Here is a 15,077-nt window from a genome sequence, read left to right on the forward strand (position 1 = left end):
AACTTCAGATTTAAAAAAAAATATTTACTGGTATACCCTAGATATACTGCATGCCATCTTCAGATACTAGTATTTCCAATAAAATGACAATCTACCGTTCCAAAACAAGCATTTCTTTGGTCTTCTGTCACACCAGCTTTACACTGTAAAAAAAAAAATTCTCTTTTTAAATACTACCTTTTGCAATGTACCTTTCTTTTAAAATACTCGGGCAATCCTTCAAGTATTTAAGCTACCACCAGCATGAAAGGAGAGGAAAAAAAAAAAAAAAATCTTGCTTTCCTGTGGCCTTCAGGCTATCTCCTGCCTTCCACAAATTTGAGGCCAAACAGTAAATCATGTTGTGGATTTCGATTGAAACAAATGGGGTGGTTGTGTGCATTTGTTGTTCCTTCCTTCTGCCTCTCACCACTTCATCCTCAATTCAATTTCAGTCTGGATTATGGTCCTCGTCCAATTCACTACTTCTGCACAAATGCTTGCGGCAGAAAAAGGGTTAACACAACAGAAGAAGAGAATGGAATTTTTGTAGGATAGCCTTTTCTGACCTCATATGTATTATCCCATTTTGTAAGAGATTAAAAAAAAAAAAGCATATACTAATGACTTCTATGAATGGGTTTTATGCAGTAAAAGGCAAGAAGGCTAGAAGATGTAATTAATTAATTTTTCTTTGAAGTTATGGTGCATCTTCAATATGAAGTTAAATATCTTCCCAGATATGTGAAATTGACCTTTCTGTGTTCTCGCTATTTTATATTCTTGCAGAAACAGAAAAGATGATTCTGGAATAGTTTAGTTTTTCTTCAGTGTTTCTATTTGGCAAAGGTTTCTCATTCTTCTACGATTGTATAGAGAGCACTTTAAGAGATGATAAAACTGTCAGCTGTTCATGTTAATTTGTATCCCACAGAAGTTTTCTTGTATTTCACCTTTGTAATACTACTTGTGCCCCCAAAATATTAAGCATATTGATATATCTGAGAGCAGCCCTGCAGAGAAGGACTTGGGGGTACTGGTGGATGAAAAGCTGGATAGGAGCCAGCAATGTGCACTTGCAGCCCAGAAGGCCAACTGTATCCTGGGCTGCATCCAAAGCAGCGTGGCCAGCAGGTCGAGGGAGGTGATTCTGCCCCTCTACTCTGCTCTGGGGAGACCCCACCTGGAGTCCTGCATCCAGCTCTGGAGCCCTCAGCACAGGAAAGACATGGACCTGTTAGAGCAGGTCCAGAGGAGGCCACAAAAATGATCAGAGGAATGGAACAGCTCTCCTGTGAGGACGGACTGTGAGAGTTGGGGTTGTTCATCCTGGAGAAGAGGAGACTCCGGGGAGACTTTATGGCAGCCTTCCAGTGCTTAAAGGGGGCTTACACGAAAGATGGGGACAGACTTTTTATCAGGGCCTGTAGCAATAGGACAAGGGGTCATGGTTTTAAACTATAAGAGGTCGGATTTAGACTAGATAGAAGGAAGAAATTTCTCACAATGTGAGTGAGGCACATGTTGCCCAGCAAGGTGGTAGATGCCCCATCCCTGGAAACATTCCAGGTCAGATGGGGTTAGATGGGGCTCTGAGCAACCTGATCTAGTTGAAGATGTCCCTGCTTATTGTAGGGATTTGGAACTAGATGACCTTAAAAGCCAAACCATTCTATGATTCTATGACTGATGCTTTACTTTTTGTGTTTTATTTTCATAAGTCAGTGTTTAAAAATCCTACATGCCACTTTCGAAGTACTGTTTCTTTGAACATGTCAGTTGTTTAAATAATCTTTTGGACTCCTGTAAAGAATTAAAAACTTTGTTTGATGGTCAATGATGTCAATTAAAACAGGAGTTCTGAGTAATTTGTATGTAGTGAAAGTAAGTTGCAATGATATATTGTTACTGTTACCCGTTCCTAACAGTCATATAGAAACTATGTCAATCATAATGCTACTGTAACTCTTAACTTGTGTTTAATAGTGCCCATTAAGGTAGAAGAGTCCTAAAGTTTGCTGTATCAAACACAATGTCGTGTTGATTTCTGAAAAGCAAAAAAAATAATCTGTCAAGTTTTAATTTATATTATTCCTTTGCCTCCACCTCACACTTTTTTTTTAATATAATTTTTATGGCATTAAATGTTGGGAAAACCTTACTTATCATCTGAGCTTCTTTTACTCCACCTCATGTCTTCACTGAAATAATTTGACCTGACCTTTTTTTAAGCTCTGGTGAATGCATATTATGCTTGTTTGCAACATCTTAAAAGATCATTATGTTGGTGTTTTTGTTCAAGGAACAAAAGCTGAAAAGGAAGTACATAACACACTGTCTTGTCTCTTATTTTAGTGTAGTTTTATGCAGTGGGTTTAAGAATGGGCTTTGCCTGCAAATTGATCTTCACAGCATGAGTCATGGTCATTCTTAAGACCATTAAAGCCATTGAAGAATGTTTTTATATCCTAACAATTCTAATTTTGGAATCAAATTAACACTTATCAGTAGGGCTACTATCTTTTCTTATTTGTGGAAGACAACAGACCTGTTCTTTAGCACAGTCTAGGTTTCAAACCAAAGGAATATAATGTAACAGAAACAACTGTTCTACACAGCTAAATAATAGTTTTCACTCCAAATAAAGGAATGTAAGTAAAACTCCCTTTGGGGAGAGAGAGGAAAAAAAGCCAAATACATCTATTCACTGAATTAATCATAGTGGAGAGATTACTTATCTTTAAAATATTCTTTTAAATGGGACAAAACACTTTTCTTTGTCTAAGGTCCTATCTATTTTATGTACTGGGGCAAGACTGGTAGGAAAATGTAACTCATGTTATGTAACAAACATTATTAGTGATTAGACAGAGAATAGGCATCTAAGTTGCTGTCAGCATTGAAGGAAATGTAGAGAGGATTGTGGCTATTCTGCTTGGCAGAATCTGGTCTGCTGTTCGGTGTGCATGTACTGGCTAGCCCATGAGAGATATGCAGGTTCAAACTGCTCACATCCTGTGGATATCATATGGGAAACTAGGATTATTGCATTTGTTCAGTTTTAAGGAGGCAAAGGGTAGAAAACCATACAAAGCAAGTCTCAGTAGTTCCAGTTTCATGGAGTATTGTGTATATACAAGCAACTTTGGAAGCTTACTGTTATTGACTATAAACATTTTAATACACTTTCTCTTTTTTTTTTCTTTTTATGAACAGATAAAAGAAATTTGTCTGGATTAATACTGAAATGAATGCATCTGAACTGAAGGAAACGTTTTAAAATTGCTCTCCTGACAGAAGTTGTAGAAAAATGATACACTGACGTTTCTGCGTGCACTTCTAGGAAGAGTGTAGCTGTATTTTTATATTGCAGTTTATTGGCCCATAAAAGACAATGTAATAACAAAAGTAACAGTAACTTTGTGCAATAGTAGCAGTTCCCCTCTCACTGACTGGACATGAGTGATCAAAGGTCTTTGCAAGAAGATAAGCACAAAGTTAGCAGAACTTCCTCAAAGTTCAGGGAGTCTTCAAGAAGCATGCAATCTGATGATTATTTTGCTAGAAAACTTAAAGCTTTGAATGGTAGCATGGGTCCTCCTGTTTCTTCAAATGTATCTAGCAAAACTGAAAATAATCAAACAAATGGTACACCAGCTGTGCCCAAAATGGGTGTTCGAGCAAGGGTATCTGAATGGCCTCCTAAAAAGGATTGCTCTAAAGAGCTGGGTAAAGCTCCGTGGGAAAACAGACCTCCAGCCAGTTATGAGAGTGTTGGCTCAGTACTTCCAAATGGACAAAATGACCAAAGTGATGCACAGCAAGAAGAGCTAGAATTGGAATTTACAGAGGGAAAATACTCAATTGGAGAGCTTTTTGTTCATTCCCCTCAAAGGGGACTTCATCCCATAAGGCAAAGAAGCAACAGTGATGTCACAATAAGTGATATTGATGCTGAAGATGTGTTAGACCAGAATGCTGTTAACCCAAATACTGGAGCAGCTCTTCATAGAGAATATGGCAGTACCTCTTCAATTGATAGACAAGGCTTGTCTGGAGAAAATTTTTTTGCAATGCTAAGAGGATACAGAGTGGAAAATTTTGAACATAAAACTCTTGCTCCATTTGGATTTTCTGAGTTTTTCCACTGTGATCCTACAGTTTCTCCAAGTCTACATGCTGCAACGCAGATTTCCAGGGGAGAATTTGTCAGGATTTCTGGCTTGGATTATATGGATAGCGCCCTACTTATTGGTCGAGATAGGGAGAAATCTTTCAAGAGGAGACTAAAATCGGAAGCAGTAGAAACATCTCTATTTAGAAAACTACGAACGGTTAAAAGTGAGCATGAAACTTTTAAGTTTTCGTCTGATCTGGATGATAGACTTGACAGAAATGTTCGTTCTTGGAACTGTCAGAAGTGTTTTGCGCACTATGATGTTCAGAGCGTTTTGTTTAACATAAATGAAGCAATGGCTACCAGAGTAAATGTAGGAAAAAGAAAAAATATAACCACTGGGGCTTCAGCTGCATCACAAACTCAAATGCCAGCAGGCCAAACAGGAAACTGTGAATCTCCTTTGGGAAGCAAAGAGGACCTCAATTCAAAAGAGAATTTAGATGCTGATGAAGGAGATGGGAAAAGCAATGATTTAGTACTGAGTTGCCCTTACTTCAGGAATGAAACTGGTGGGGAAGGAGATAGACGGATTGCACTTTCTAGGGCAAATTCAGCATCTTTTTCTTCAGGTGAAAGTTGTTCTTTTGAGTCCTCTCTGAGTTCCCATTGCACAAATGCTGGTGTTTCAGTGCTGGAAGTACCAAGAGAAAACCAGTCCATTCACAGAGAGAAAGTGAAGCGTTACATCATAGAACACATTGATCTTGGAGCATATTACTACCGCAAGTTCTTCTACGGAAAAGGTAAATTTTTCTAATGCAACTATTCTGAGATATTCATGCATTAGATTTAAGTTGCTTAGTAAAGATTTTTTTTTTTCCTTCTCTATAGAGAGACCTAAGTATTACAAGGGATCCTGAAACTGTTAACTAACATTAAGCCTGTTGTTCTTGCTGTCCCAGAGGGATACTCAACAACCAGTGTTGTTATGTGTAAAGTTATGCAATACTTGTATAAGTTCACTAAGTGTGGCGTCATTTAAATTGGTACATAAACTAACTTCTCTGAAACAAACTTTCTCAGTGGGCATAGAGGAAAAGAGAACATTTATATCCAGTAAATGCATTGGAAATACTGATACTCAGAGTGGAAGTCATTATTTCCTAAAAAGGTGCCTCCAAAAGAGTTTTTATTATTGAGGCTTCTGACTCCCTACTTCTAGACTCTGCTGTCTTCAGATGTCTCTTGGGGCCTTTCATATGCACATATACATATTCCTTAAATAGAGGTCTTCTGATGCTATTTAGTTTTTCAGCTTAAAGAAGGTTGTTTTATGCTTTTCTTCTAGCCTTCTACCCTATTCTTTTAGGATATGTTCACACTGCAAAGTGGCAGGATACTCTTCTCAGCAGAGTAATTATCTTGGCTTGAAATGTTATTCAGATAGATCACAAAGTGGAAACAGTTTACTTTGGCTGTCTGTATTCAGTACTGCATTGTGCAATGTGTGTGAAATCTTTGTTTTTGTGGGGAGAACCCAAAAATACCTATCGCTGTCCTTTCAGTCTTAGGAAGTACAGCTCAGTCTTTTTGCTGTTATTAAAAGAAAAGCAAAGAAAAAAAAAATCTGCTTCTGTCCTTAAAAGACTATTTGTTACTCCCCAAGTCTTCGTGAAATCATATTTCCTCTGCTTTCTAACTATATTTGAACAGCAGGAAATAAGCAGTATACTGTACGCCTTCCTCCTTTACAAGGAACTCAAAAGAGGATCCAGTACAGTGCTCGTTTTCACAATACAGTAGACACCTAGAACATATTGGCTGTAAAAACACTGTATTTAAAAGGCAAGGAAAAAAAAGAATCTGGAGCTGTCATGGAAGGGGAAGAAAAAGACCTAGAGCTAAGAAAGGAATGGGCAGTAAATTCAGAGGTTCAAAATGGTTCTCTTAGCTGGTTGTTCATTGAATTGTAGATTTAATAGCACAGTTGAATTTAGCAAAATAATTGTGGAAGGGTGAAATAAAAATTTAGCAAACAATAGTCACTTGTATATGGAGACATATGTAATGCCACTGATTTTCTTTGCCTTTAACAAGATATCTATGAAAAAGAAATAACTTTCTGAATATTTGATTTAGTTCACAGTTTTATAATTGGCACTTGTCAGCGTACAAGTTTTATTCCTGTTTTAAGATGCATGGAAGAAACACCCTGGCATGTGTAGTACTAATTATTCCATTTCCTTTCAAGAAATGAGAGATTTGGAATTCAGTGTCTTTTGAAATGAGCTGTAGTTTTATACTGCATATTTATAAGCTTTATAACTATTGTTAAAATCAAATCCAACATGACTGATGTAAAATATGTTAATGTTTATGGAAAATATCTTCTCAGTTTTCAGTTAACATTTGTAAAAGCTAGAATATTTTCTTTTATCTCATGATTTTGATTTATTAATTGTGTCCTTTAGTGAACTATATTTTTTGTGGGATAAAAGGGGATGAGAAGGGGAAAAAAGCTATGTTGATTTTTAAACAGGATAACTGAAATATGCTTTTATTGTCATTGATTTGTCCTTTGCCGCTTGTGTAATTATCTTCATAATACCTTGAGACTTGACTATTACTACCATACTTTTTATCTGAGGGATGCTTGCAACCATTTCTTAATATGTTACTGTATCTATCATGCTGATAGGAAACTGAAAAAATGCTCTAGAAGAAATGTACAGGCTTAGCAAGCCTTTGGTATTAACTTAGTTTTGTATAAGTAAGACTTTTGTGTTAGAAGAAAAGTCGACAATTATTCCTCAAAATGAAAAGGTAAAAAATGAGGAATATTTTACCATCTCTCTTTAAACAGCTAGAAAATAGCACTTATTCTCTTCTCTCCAGTTGATAATTTTAAATCAACATAAATACATTTAAATGTGCTTAATGAGTTTGTAGTTTATGAGATTTTTTTAAAAAAAAAGCTTCTTGAATTAAAAATGTTTTCCCTAAATCCCAGAATATCAGTAGCCATGCTATTCTTTAATTTACTTCAGCTTCTTTAATTCCCACTCTTGAAACTGTTTTATGCATTTTATTTTTAATACACATAAAGAATGTCTTTGGGTTTGTGTCTTTCATATTGTACAAGAAATAAGAAGATATCCGCCAGGCTTGCATTTTTCTGCTCAGTAATACTGCAGCCGAGAAATCTAGTAGCTCTGTAACACCCTTTTCTAGATTTACATCAAAATGGAGGGCTATAGAAACCTTAACTGAGAAGTTTACCTTTTGTCAAAGCTTGAATATGTAGCTGTGGGGAGTTTTTATGTTGCTGAAAGTGTTTGGCCTCTGAAATCTCTCTCTCTGGTCTGTAAATTGATAAATTTGCCCATTAAGGCTCAAAGTTTTAATTTAACACTGGGAAATCCATGAGGTATAATTTATCCATGCAGGTAGAATGCTCAGGCTGGGGAAGGGATGTAGTTGGTGACCTTGAGTGCGTAATTTAATGTTTGTGCCCCTTTGATCCCAGGTGTTCCTCCCCCCAAAAAAGATGTTAGTTGCAATGTGCTGCTACTCATTTTCTCTCCACTGGGAGATGGACTGTAACCACCAACATACTTTATAGGTAGATTTTTGAAAGGCTACTGGAAACTTAAGTTAAACTTGATTTGACAAATAAGACTGTCGTTTATGTAGAGGTAACTTTATCTTTATTGTATAATAAATAAATCAATATCCAACTAGCTCAAAAATGCTAGCAAAGCGTTTCTTAATCCAGACTTATCTTAAAAGGAGAAATTAGTCTATTACTTCATTGCTATTTAAAATATGGAATTATAGCATAAATTGGATTGGAAGACATTTCTGGAGGTCTTCCAGTGTAATTCCTTGTTTAAAGCTGCCTTTAAAGGTAGGTTCTGAATAGGTTGCTCAGAGCCTATTCCCCTTTAGTTGTCCCTTTAGCTTTTGACCATCTCTAAGGATGGAGATTCCACAAACTCTCCTGGCAACCTGTTCCTGTGTTTGATTCCCCTCAAAGAGGGGCTGAATCTTGTGATGATTGCATCTTGTCCTTTCTCTTTATACCTTGGAGGAGAGCCTGGCTGGCCCTTCTCTATAACCCCCCATCAGCTAGTGGGATCCTACAATTATTTCCCCCTTTAAACTCCTCTTCTCCATGCTGCTCAAGCCCACCTGTTTCAGCTTCTCCTCATTGGTTATATGCTCCAGCTCCCTAATTGTCTTGGAAGTTGTCTGCTGGCCTTGTCTCACTCTGTCCATAACTGGACACTACTCCTTATGTGGCGTATAAAGTGCCAAACAGAGAGGCATAATGTCTTCTCCTGACCTGCTGGTATGCTCTTGCTAGTGCAGCCCAGAGTGTGATTAGCCTTCACCTCTACCAACGAGCGTCCCACAAGAGTCCCCAGTCCTTATCTACAGAGCTGCTCCTGAGACAGTTGGTCCCCAGCCGGTGCTGCTGGATGAGCTTGCTGTATTCCAGATAAACCTTTTATGTTGTTCTTCATGAGGTTTTTGGCTATCCATTTTTTCAGATTGTCAAAAGGAGAGTTTGTTTTAAACATGACCTGTTAAAAACTTCAGTGGTTTACGAGTTGCTTCGCATGCAGCTCAGCTGTCCCATCTCAGCAGCAGCTGCCTCAAGGGGAAGGGGAGAGTGGGCAGTGAAGCACAGTGAAGCCACCCCACAGCCTTGGGCCTCTACCTGTGTGGATGAGTTAACCGCCTGTGCCCGCTTTTGTAAAACACTGCAAGGTTTACGCATTTCAGTATCTGGCCTATGCACATATTACTCATTTGTTAAAAGCCTGATGGTTATTCCCCTTCATCTGTTGCACCCAACTACAGCCCTAACCTCCAGTACGTGGACTGTTCTCCTTGAGCTTGATCATGTATATGAATTTGTTGAGGATGCATTCCATTCCATCATTTGGATAACTTTAAAAAATATTAGTAACAGCTCCACCACTGATCACAGTCCTGTGAGGCCAGTTGCCCAGCCAATTGATGTCCACCTTGTAATTTGCATGTCCAAACCATATCTTTTCAGTTTAGCTACATGGATACTATGGAAGACTGTGTAAAAAGCATTACTAAAGTATAAGTAGGTGACGTTCATTGCTCCTTCCTCACCCATAAAGCCAGTCATCTCATCGCAGAAAGCAACTGGGTTGGTTGTGCATGATTTGCATTTTGTAAATCTATGCAAACTGTTTCCAAGCATCTTTCTATCCTTCATGTGCCTGGAAATGCCTTCCATGAGAATTTGTTCCTTAATCTCCCTGGGAACTGAGGTTTATGATGACTAGTCTATAGCTTCCTAGACCCTCTTTCTTGCCCTTTTTAAAGGTAGGTGTAACTTCTCACTATGACCTTTCAAAGGTGATGAAGAGGGGCCTTACAGTGACACTGGCTAGTTCCCTCAATACGTACCCTGTTTGGTGCCATGGACTTGAGTGTGTCTCATCTGCTTAAATGGTCTCTAACTTGATCTTCCTCTTCTGTCATAGTGCTTTACTCTCCCAAACTGGGCCAGCTGGCTCAAGGATGAATTTAACTGAAGAGTTACTAGCCTCAGTTTTCACTTGTTAAAATTGAATTGCTGCTTTGAATGTAAAACTTTAAATAAGAATAAATTGGATGAAATTAAGGTGCTATATAGCACCTTTATTTGTTTGAAAACTGTTCGCTTTTGTTGAGGACTCTGTTGTGAAGATACAGTTTTCCAAAGTAGTTTCTTACAGCATCAAGCAAAAGGATTAATTCCATAGTAACAAAATATGCAAAAAATTATTATTTCATAGCAGTTACAGTAATTTGTGTGATGTGAGTGACCATTCTACTCATGGCATTTTGTGATTTGTGTACTTAATTTTGCAGTTCAGGAGATCACAAACCAGTATATTTGCAGATTTTGCAGAACAATTAAAATAATTTTTTTTTTCTTGCTGCAGAAATTTTTAATGAGATTTGATGAACATTTTCTAGGAGACTCATACTTCATTATTCTCTTCTCTCTTCATTCACTCTTGTGCAAAAGAGCATCAGAACTACTTTGGAATAGATGAAAATCTTGGACCTGTAGCAGTCAGTATCCGGAGGGAGAAGGTTGAAGATGCCAAGGAGAAAGAAGGATCTCAGTTCAACTATCGTATAGTTTTCAGGACAAGTGAGGTAATGTTCTTTCATTAATTCTGCAAAGGAATGGAAAGGTTAATTTAGAGCTTAGGATACTAGTTGTTTGTCTGTGGATGTTGCTAACTTTGAAAGTAGCAAAGGGAATGGGGATGTAGCAATGGGAAAGGGATGTTTCTTGTACCATTAGTAAATGTGGTAGCTCCTGAAATAAAGTTTTCCTCCTCTGCACTGCATAAGATTTTCCTCTTTTTGAGCAAGTACCCAAAAGAAGGTAAGTTGGCTGAAGGGAACTGCAAGGGGGCAAGCAAGAAAACAGATGGTAAGAACAAAGCTGAAGATAAGTTTGGATCAAGATGCTTGATGTTAAGTTTCTAATGATAGAAACAAAAGATTAAGAAAGAAGCTAGTACTGTGATTTATTTGTATTTTTGTGTTTTGTTTCAAAATACTTTCTGTAGAGGCTCTTTTCTGTGAGATATTTTCACATACTTCTACATACATGATTTGTGGAAGGCATATTAATATGTTGATAAAAATAATTGTCTTATTTGGATGAATATCTTGCTTGTGATTATTGTGGAAGGACATGTCTCTCAAGTTGTATTTCAAGTGAATTAGTATCTCTTGCAAACTAATTTCTTCTTTATCACAGCAACTAGCTTTGATTTGTATGAAAACACACAATGTTATTATTGTAGCAAGCAACTATAAATTTTAGTAATCCTTGGGACTATTGTTTTTTATTGTGATTAGGAGAGAGAAGTGTTAGTTGGACCTCCTGATATCTCTGGGCTCATGCGCTTTTACAAACATATATAGAAAGAGACAGATAGATAGATAGATACAAAATTTTTTTTAGACCAGGTTTTTCTTTTATTACCAAAAAAGAGGGGTGTCTGTATGTATGTGTGGAGAGGTTATTCAGTTGACTCACTTCTAAGAAATTACTCTCTCTTTGCCAAATCCAGTGAAGATAAAGCAGCAGGGTTTAAAAAACTATTTAAAAAATAAGTGGATGAGTTAAATGAAGTTGCCATTAGCTGTGGCTTACCTCACCTGTCCAACTCACATTCAACTACTGTGTCTGCTGGGGTAGTATGGCATTAAAATTAACAATTTTTAGTTTTCCTGGTGTTTTTTCCCGGAAAAGTAATAGTCTTAGGAATTAGAATAAGTTAATAATATCATCAGTGAATTTCTTTAAACGAAAAATGTATTTGTCACTGAGACAGTAAGAGCTTGTCTCCTCTTTAGAAGTTATTTAGGGATCTTTTTCTTCCCATTCTTTCTTCCATGTTTTTGCTAAATCCTGAAGTTTATCTCTTTAAAAGTCATTGTAGTCTTAGAACTGAAAATGTTTTTTGTGTTTTATCCTTAATGCAGCTTACTACACTTAGAGGAGCAATTTTAGAAGATGCTATACCATCCACTGCTCGGCATGGCACAGCAAGAGGTCTACCTCTCAAAGAGGTACTAGAGTATGTAATACCAGAGCTGAGCATTCAGTGCCTGAGGCAGGCTTCCAACTCACCCAAAGTACCTGAACAGCTGCTTAAACTGGATGAACAAGGGGTATGTATATAGCACATGACTTTTCTTTAAAGGCTATTCATTTAAAAGAAGAAAAATCTTAAATATTTTTCAGGTGATGTTAATAAACATGATTCTGTAATGCAAACCATTCAGTTTCTTGGTTTTGTAGATGTTCGTGTATTTTCATTGGCAAAATGAGGTTTGCTTTTCTAAGCAAATTATTTTTAAAGTACATTGCAGCTTAGGAAAAAAATGATTGGTCAGTGGAGTATCTCTTTAGGTAAGTGAGTGAGAGAAAGATTATAACTAAACTTTTAACGTCATAAAAAGTGATTTTCACAATATTTGCACTTTAATGTGTGCAAATGCTGAATGCAAATGAAAATACATCCAACATTTTATTAATATTGTATGTAGGTAAGGAGGCAAATGGATATAACATATCAAGTCTCCACATCTAAAATTTTGGGTTATTTTTTATCATAATGTTTCCTGATTCACTTGCAGTAGTCTTACTAGAATAGAATGCTTCTGGGTTCAAACACCTGAATTTGTGATTGAGACTAATGAATTAACTGCATGGCAATGAAATATGCATAAGTCTTAGATTTGGAGAGAAAATGGTGAGGTTTATTAGGTTTAATAAAGTGAATCTGCTTCATTTGAAGCTAGTGATTAAATTTATAGGTTCTGAATACTTTGTGAAGGACAGGCTTGTGATGGCTTTTAAATAAATTTTTAAAACCATGTTTTTAACAAATCTTTATTTAAAGTGAAGATTGCACTTTCTAGGCAAAAGTCAGTATCTATCTGTTGAAGCTGAATCATCTGAAGGATCCAGTTGATTGTGATGGTGGTATAATTAATTTTTTAATGCTAATTCAGTTTCGAATGTCGTGATTGCATCTAACAATCTGGTGGTGTCTACCAGAATTATTCTGTCTTCTCTTGTGGCTGTAACAATTGCTCAAAACCAAGTAAGTGTAGACAGAGGAAGAGAACTGCTTTTCTGGGTGGATTGTTAAGCTAGTTTTGTATGTGTATTTTACTACTTTTGTTCACTGTAGTCTTTGAGAAGGACTTCTCATTGAAAATTCATTTTTGCCAAATGTCCTTATTTTTTTCCATGCTTGTCAATTCCTTGGTAAAACAATAAAGGGAAATCAGAGCACTTAGTTCTGAATCCAAGAGTTCCTGATGTACTGTCACTCTGTCTTTCCTGTTTGAGCTCCAGAGTGAGTTTAGATTAATCTAATAAATAATATTCACTGCTCAAAGGGGCAGTGTGTTCTAGGCAGCATAGAGTACTACTTTATTTGACCTGACCTGAATATATCCCAAAATCACTAGGAGTATTTCCCAAAAATTGGAAATGGAGATTGTCCACTGAACTGACCAAGTAATTCTTTAATCATCAACTCCTAATTTTGAGAAACAGCAGTACATAGCACTTCTTTTTATTTTGGTTGATCAGTTCTGAAAATTTAATCCTGTTGTGAAATGGGCTGTCACCAGGAAAAATGTAATATTAATGTATTTTATGTGCTGCTTATTATGAGATAATTAGTTGAACATAGGCAGAAAGCTGTGCATAGAACTGGCATGAGATCCATTTGTGCTTTTAATCCTCTTATGTACTTGATGCTTTCAGTTTATTAATCAAGCAAATATAGAAAGACTTATGCTTGGCAACTGAAGGTGATGTCTGGCTGAAGTGTCAAAAATTTAAGAATATGAATCATGATCTAGAGGATTAATACTGTCACCAGAATAATATTCATTTTGCGTAATGGTGTATTAAATGCTTACATAATGCCTCAGCAGACTGTAAACTGTTTAGGTGTTTATTTTGTACCCGTTTCATAGTTTTCAGTGAAATCTAGTATGGATTATGGAGGAAACATGCGGCTAAAACTTTGTCTCTAAAATGCAGTAGAAAGTAGATGCAAATTGGATGGTTAACCTAATCTGAATAAATAAAAAAAGAATCTGCATTTTCCCAATTTTTTCTGGCATATGATGATCAACATTAAATTTGGCCGTAAATTTACAAGAAAAGTAAACTATTTATTTATAACCTGGACAGAAGTGGGAGTTTTGTGTTTTGTTTTTTATCTCTTGATAAATAGTATCTTATCTCTTGAGGTTCCTTGCCAGAAAAACTGTAAAAACTTCACATGATGAAAGTCAGCAAGTTGTTATTACATGATAAAGAACCTATACTTTACAAGAAGTCAACAAAATGCTAAGATTCAGTAGTGAGTGATTCTGACTAGAACATAGTCATTTTGAGTCAGGAAGGACTGCTATGCACCTTTAATACAGATCATATACCCAAGTAGCTAAATGGGTTTAGAATTTATTTTCTGATGTCACATTATTAAATTGTTCTCAGTCTTACATTAAATGTAAAATATCTAGTTTAGAAATCATGAAATCGGAACCATGCCTGCAATTATTTACTTAAAAAGACTTGAATAAGCATGCAGTACCATTTCAAAACTGGTAAACTTCATCAGTTTTAAATATGCTGATAGTTTTTCATACCTGTTAAATGCTCCACATAAGATCCTGCCAAACCTCATTTAGTTACTTCTTTCTTAGGCACTGATGTTCTAAAGGTACCTTGATGCATTAACAAACAAGGAAGGACTGGTTGGGAATGTAAAGGTTGGGGGTAGCCTTGGCTGTAGTGATCACGACATGGTAAAGTTCAGTATTGTACGAGGAAGAAGCAGGGCAATAAGTAATATTGCGACCCTGGACTTCAGGAGGGCTAACTTTGTCCTCTTCAAAGACCTACTTAGAGGGATCCCATGGGCTAGGACTCTAGAAGGTGGGGAGCCCAAGAGAGTTGGTTAATATTCAAGTACCACTTGCTCAAAGCTCAAGATCGATGCATTCCTTTAAGTAAGAAATCAAGTAGAGGAGGCAGGAGACCCCATGGATGAGAAAGGAACTGTTGGTAAAACTTGTATGGAAGAAAGGAGTTTACAGTAGGTGGAAAAAGGGACTGGTCGCTTGGGAGGACTCTAGGAACGTTGTCAGGATATACAGGGATGCAACAAGGAAAGCCAAGGCCCTCTTGGAACTAAATCTGGCAAAGGAAGTAAAAGAGAACAAGAAGGGCTTCTTCAAGTACATCAGTGGTAAAAGGAAGACTAGGGAAAATGTGGGACCTTTGGTGAATGAAGTGGGAGCCCTGGTGACAGAGGAGGCAGAGAAGGCAAGAGTTACTGAGTGCCTTTTTCACTTCACTCTTTACTGCTAAGACTACGCCTCAGGAATG

The 15,077-nt window shown here is 36.9% G+C and overlaps 1 protein-coding gene across 1 annotated transcript; it reads left to right on the plus strand.

The window, feature by feature from the left end:
* Positions 1 to 3,280: 3,280 nt before the first annotated feature.
* Positions 3,281 to 11,869, plus strand: LOC104624204 (signal-induced proliferation-associated 1-like protein 2). Its single transcript, XM_010291505.1, has 3 exons — positions 3,281 to 4,902; positions 10,158 to 10,291; positions 11,639 to 11,869. The coding sequence occupies exons 1-3, from the start codon at positions 3,438 to 3,440 to the stop codon at positions 11,837 to 11,839; spliced, it is 1,800 nt and encodes a 599-aa protein (XP_010289807.1). The 5' UTR covers positions 3,281 to 3,437; the 3' UTR covers positions 11,840 to 11,869.
* Positions 11,870 to 15,077: the final 3,208 nt, after the last annotated feature.

Source organism: Phaethon lepturus, unplaced genomic scaffold (assembly GCF_000687285.1).
Source record: "Phaethon lepturus isolate BGI_N335 unplaced genomic scaffold, ASM68728v1 scaffold10957, whole genome shotgun sequence".
Classification (NCBI taxonomy): domain Eukaryota; kingdom Metazoa; phylum Chordata; class Aves; order Phaethontiformes; family Phaethontidae; genus Phaethon; species Phaethon lepturus.

Excerpts from the sequence above, each read along its gene's own strand:
- LOC104624204 (XM_010291505.1), top strand. The coding sequence starts at position 3,438 with ATGAGTGATCAAAGGTCTTTGCAAGAAGATAAGCACAAAGTTAGCAGA. Across the intron at positions 4,903-10,157 it reads CAAGTTCTTCTACGGAAAAG|AGCATCAGAACTACTTTGGA; the intron begins GTAAATTTTTCT and ends CTTGTGCAAAAG. Across the intron at positions 10,292-11,638 it reads TAGTTTTCAGGACAAGTGAG|CTTACTACACTTAGAGGAGC; the intron begins GTAATGTTCTTT and ends TCCTTAATGCAG.